Source organism: Propithecus coquereli, unplaced genomic scaffold, assembly GCF_000956105.1.
Source record: "Propithecus coquereli isolate 6110/MARCELLA unplaced genomic scaffold, Pcoq_1.0 Scaffold575, whole genome shotgun sequence".
NCBI classification, from domain to species: Eukaryota; Metazoa; Chordata; class Mammalia; order Primates; family Indriidae; genus Propithecus; species Propithecus coquereli.
This window is the reverse complement of record NW_012151674.1, coordinates 870,620-876,348: the sequence shown is the minus strand read 5'-3', so window position 1 is coordinate 876,348 and position 5,729 is coordinate 870,620. Positions and strand designations below refer to the sequence as shown.

Below are 5,729 nucleotides of genomic sequence, written 5' to 3'. Positions count from 1 at the left end.
ATTTAGAAAAGTGAAGTAGCTTGCCTAAAGACATATTACTTATTAGGAAAGGGCAGAGCCAGTATTCTATCCAGGTTGGTCAAATCTCTTAAGATAGATCACTCTGGAAGTAGGTTAGAGTGGACACGAGAACCTTTAAAGGGCTATTGCAATATTTTAATCAAAATGTAATGGGAACTTAATAACGGGGTAGTGGGTGAGAAAAAGACTTTAACATATCTCTCCCATGTTTTTTCACTCATTCTGCATCCCTGCTTACATCCTACATTTACTCCAGCTATACAAGGCACCATTTCCTAAACAAAGTTTCCTGTTTTCATGCTTTTTTTCCAGCTATGCTTCAGTCTGAAATGATCCTCCTTCCCCTCTGCACTTAGCCAAATTCTACTAATTCTTTTAGCTTAGTTCAATATCACTTCCTTCCTCAGATCTTCCTTGATTCTATGCCCCCACAATCGAAATATCAAAATTAATCACTTATTTGTTAACACAGCATATAACATGGCATTTCTACCTCCTCATGTTAATAATAATCTCTCTCAGTTCCTGACATCAAAGACCTTGATGTAATTAATCTTTGTATTCTCCAGTGTCTAGCATTGTTCCTTACACACGGTAAGGGTCCCTTAAATATCTGATGAATGGAAATGGAGTGACAGAAAAAAACATACATTACATGAGTAGAACTGACAGACCTTCATAACAAATTGAACGGAAAGGGCAAAGGGAGGAATCAGAGATAAAAGAGGTTTTGAGGAGTTGGTACAGAAAATATGTAAGGGAAACTCAGGCAAACAAGCAGGTTTGGGGAGGAAGGTGATGAATTTCATTTGGGGCATAATAAGTTTTAGATGTCCTTAGCAAATGTGCATGGAGATGACAGTCAGTTAGTTGGAAATGTGAGAATTCAACTTGGGAGAGCAGACATAATTGGATCCGGAGTAGACAAGTAGTAGATAAGACCTTGTCAGGAGAAAAGAGTATCAAAAGAGAGGGTGTAGTCAACAATATCACATGCATGCAAAGAAGTCAAAGAGTCCTCAGAAAAGGCTGCAGAATTTGACGAGTAGACCTCTATGTAAGAGGGAAGTTTCAGCACAGGTAGGGTCATGATTCAGAGTGCCAGGGGCCAAGATGTGAATGGGAAGGAAGTTAAGGTGATGAGGATAGCCAGATCTCTGGAAAGGAAGGGACAGAATAGTAATCGTCAAGAGAAACTATTTTTTAGTTTGGGAGAACTTGAGCATGTTTGTAAACCAAAAAAGGAGCCAGTAGAGTGGAAGAGATTGAAGATATGAGAGGAGTGGGCAACTGATGGGGGCCAAGGTCCCAGAGGAGGCAAATAGAAGGGAAGGGCAGGGGTGGAGAAAGGATATACAAGTAGAGGCCTTGGCCATCCCTGCATGGGGACACTGCAGACCATGGATAAAAGCTACGGTTGGAGTAGGAAGCTTTCTTCTTACATAGTTTGTCTCTGCTCCTTTCAGGTGGAAAACTCCAATTCATGGTTCAGGGGTGTGAGAACATGTGCCCATCTATGAACCTCTTCTCCCATGGAACCAGGATGCAAATTATATGCTGCCGGAATCAACCTTTCTGCAACAAGATTTAGAAGCCTGTGCCCTCACTTCTTGTTCTGACTTAGGCAGCAAAAAGGCTCCATCAATCTACATGGCTCAATTTATATTTAGTTTATTCTTCAGTCAACAACTAATCACATCTGCCTTAGCATCAGACAGGATATTCAAACATCTTATCTTTTCTCTCCTATTCATGCCCTACTATCCATTCTTCTCTGTCCTCTGTCTTCCCTGCTTCAACTCCATTTCTCAAAATCCCTGATTTTTTTTTTTTTTCAATAAATTCTACATGGTTAAAGAACATAGGCTCCACATAGACTTCTTTTCCCATCAGTTCAGTTGCAGCTGGGTCGGCCTGAGCTTTTTCCTACTTCCCGGCACACTAAAATGAATGCAGTAACTATTCCACATTTATGAAAGTGATAGGGTCTCTCAGGGTAGAGACAAAAAAAAGGAATGTAAAGTAGATATTAATCTTTTAGATTATATTGCAGATACTTCTCTCTGACCCCCCACCTTTCCATCCCTATTTTCCCCACACCCTTCCATTTACAAAACTCAACCCTTCTTTTGGCTATTGACAGTTTTCAGTAGTCCACTATTAATATAACAATAAAATGATTCCTTATTTATTTGCTATATAAATATAAAGTTGATAATGCTTAAATCATCTTTCCACACAATGTTAATGGATCATCTACTCAGCACAGAGGGGCAAGTGGAAATACTAAACAGTCCCTCATATTAGTGTTACGTTCTTCAAGGTGATTTGACATACCCTCAGAAAAGCACCCAGAAGTGTAGATAGGAAAGATAACATCATCTTTATTTTATAAATAAGGAAATATGACAGAGAGATGATTCATTTATTCATACTCTATGTTGTTCCAATTTACCAAGATTACAGAGCTAGTGAGAGTGAGGGCCAGATTCTAAAACCAAATCTGCATGATCTCAATCTGAGTTGTTTCTACCACATTATGAATGTTAACCAGAATGGTTCTTTCAAGACCAAAATCAATCCTCTCCTCTTACATAAGCCCATCTCCTTCCAGCCACTGCTTCCACGTAGTTCTGTTTAAGGGCTCTTGAGATCAGCTGGGTGGCCTTACCAATGTATTTTGCAAAGCAAAAACCTTTAATTTTGATTAAGTCCAGTTTATCTTTTTTTTTCTTTTATGGATAGAGCTTTTGGTATCATGCCTAAGAACTCTTAGAACAGTATACCAAAAAACAAAGGCATTTTTTCTGTATGTAAAATTAAAAATTTTAATACATACACATTATGGCCCCTTCCCCCAAAACATATTGGTAACAGGCTTTCCACTGTTAATACCTGTAAGCTGGAAGGAAATGGAATACATTCAGATTTCTGAGTGAAAATTATTTTGAACATATAATCCTATTTATAGACAAAATAGTATTCCAAAATAAAGGCCAAAAACCTACAACTAAAACCCCAAATGAATTCTCAACTTGAGATACAGTTTACATGGGAGCAGGGAGAGAAATGAAAGCTTGCCAACATTGTTGACACTTATTTTGAGGTGGGGTATACATACCTGTCAGCTGTAAGTGTTGAGGAAAAAATACAAGTTCAAATACATTGTTCAAACTGAGGGGTAGGGGAGTTCTCGCTTCCATTTTTGGTGGAACAGTTTGGTTGAACTAACCCTCATAGATAACAATTATATATTAATACTTTGGACAAAAAATAAGAAACAACTATTGGGCCGGGCGCGGTGGCTCATGCCTGTAATCCTAGCTCTCTGGGAGGCCGAGGCGGGCGGATTGTTTGAGCTCAGGAGTTCGAAACCAGCCTGAGCAAGAGCGAGACTCCGTCTCTACTGAAAATAGAAAGAAATTAATCGGACAACTAGAAATATATAGAAAAAATTAGCCGGGCCTGGTGGAGCATGCCTGTAGTCCCAGCTACTTGGGAGGCTGAGGCAGAAGGATCCCTTGAGCCCAGGAGTTTGAGGTTGCTGTGAGCTAGGCTGACGCCATGGCACTCTAGCCCGGGCAAAAAAAAAAAAAAAAAAAAAAAAAAAAAAAGAAACAACTATTTGAAAGTTCCTCTAAAGCAATTGAAGAGAAATCACCCCTAAAATGATAAGAACAGCAGTAGATGAGATTTGTTTGTGCCTGAGGGTACTTCTCAATCCATGCATCATAAGATGGCAAAAAGCCACAGTCTTACTGGTTTGAGGTTTCAGAGAACATAGACTGCAGCTGGCAGAGCAGCTGTAAAATTAGGAGTAAAAAGGAGAAGAAGAGAACCACGGACGACAAAACATCCAAATCTGAGGATAAACTCTGACCAAATTCTTGGCTGACCACTGACTCCAGAAGGCTTGACAACAATAGCATCTAAAAGAGGAAAGAACTGAGCACAGATTTTTGTGGTGAATCTCTACAATTCACCATTTACTATGTCTACTATGTAATAAAAAATTATTAGGCATAGAAGAAGCAAGGAACTATGACCTGTAGCCAAAGGAAAAAAAAGCAGTCAATAGACCTTCACTACAAAATGAACCAAATATTGGAATTAATGAATAAAGGCAACAAGCAGCTATTAGAGATATGTATAAGAACCTAAAGGAAAACAGTGCCAAATGAATAAACAGACAACAGATCTTAACATAGATAACTAAAAAAGAATAAATGGCCAGACATGGTGGCTCATGCTTGTAATCCCAGCACTTTGGGAGGCAAAGGTGGGAGGATCACTTGAGGCCAGGAGTTTGAGACCAGCCTGGGCAACACAGTGAGACCCCATCTCTACAAAAACAATCAAAAAAAATTAGCTGGGCATGATGGTCCATGTTTGTAGTCCTGGCTACTCAGGAGGCTCAGGAGGTAGGATCACTTGAGCACAGTAGTTAGAGGTTGCAGTGAGCTATGATCACACCATTGCACTCCAGGCTGAGCAACAGAGTAAGACTCTGTCTCAAAAAAACCCCCAAAAAGCAAACAAACAAAAAAACCCAAAAAACCACCACCAACAAAAAAAGAACAAATGGAAATTTTAGAACTGAGAAGTACAAAAAGTACAATAATTGAAAAATAAAATCACAACATGGTTTTAACAGCACATTGGATACCATATAAGAATCACCAAATCTGAAAACAGATCAGTAGTAATTATCCAGTCTGAACAACAGAGAAAAGGGATTAAAGAAAATAAATGCCAAACAATTTATAAGTAATTGGAGTCCCAGAAGAATAGGGGAGAGATAATAAGTCAGAAAAGCATTTAAATAAATAATAGACAAAATTTCCCAAATTGAGTGAAAAACAAACTTATAGACCTAAGAAGCTTAGTAAATCCAAGGCAGGACAAATACAAACACCTGGGCAAATTACTGAAATTCAAAGATAAAGAGAAAAATTCAAAACCAGTCCAAAAGAAAAGATACATATAGGGGAAGAATGATACAAATTTTGGTCAAATTCTCATCAGAAACAACGGAGAGCAGAAAACAAGAGAATGACTCCTTTAAAGTAATGAAAGAAAAAAACCTGTCAGCCATGTTACCTCCAAGACACTTACCCTTCAAAAATGAAGGTAACAAAGACATTTTCATATAAACAAAGACTAAGATAATTCACAATCAACAGACATTTACTATAAGAAAAGCTAAAGGAACTTCGGGCAAAGGGGAAATGACGCTAGATAGAAACTCTGATCTACAGGAAGGAATGAACATCACCAGATATGGTAAATATAAGACATGTATGCTATGTCTTTTCTTAATTTTAAAAGCCATGTCTGCTTAAAGCAAAAATTATTTTTAATATGAGCAGATATATGTGACAATAACAGCAAAAAGCACAGGGAGGTAAGTAGAACTATACTTTTGAAAGGTTCTTTTTTCGAGGCAGAGTCTCATTCTGTTGCCCAGGTTAGAGTGCAGTGGTGTCATAATAATAGCTCACTGCAACCTCAAATTCCCGGGCTTGAGCGATTCTCAAGCCTCCCAAGTAGCTGGGACTACAGGCACGCGCCACCACACCAGGTTCATTTTTGTGGAGACAGGGTCTCGCTTCTTGTTCAGGCTGGTTTTGAACTCCCAGTCTCAAGCAATCCTCCTGCCTCAGCTTCTAAAGTGCTGGGATTATAGGTATGAGCCACCGTGCTTGGCC

At 38.9% G+C, this 5,729-nt stretch overlaps 1 protein-coding gene across 1 annotated transcript in view; it reads left to right on the top strand.

The window, feature by feature from the left end:
• Window positions 1-1,612, top strand: part of ACRV1 (acrosomal vesicle protein 1) — a 7,707-nt gene extending 6,095 nt beyond the window's left edge. The window contains exon 3 of the mRNA XM_012658145.1: window positions 1,488-1,612. Coding sequence (XP_012513599.1) covers window positions 1,488-1,612 — 125 coding nt within the window. The remainder of the gene's footprint in view (window positions 1-1,487) is intronic.
• Window positions 1,613-5,729: the final 4,117 nt, after the last annotated feature.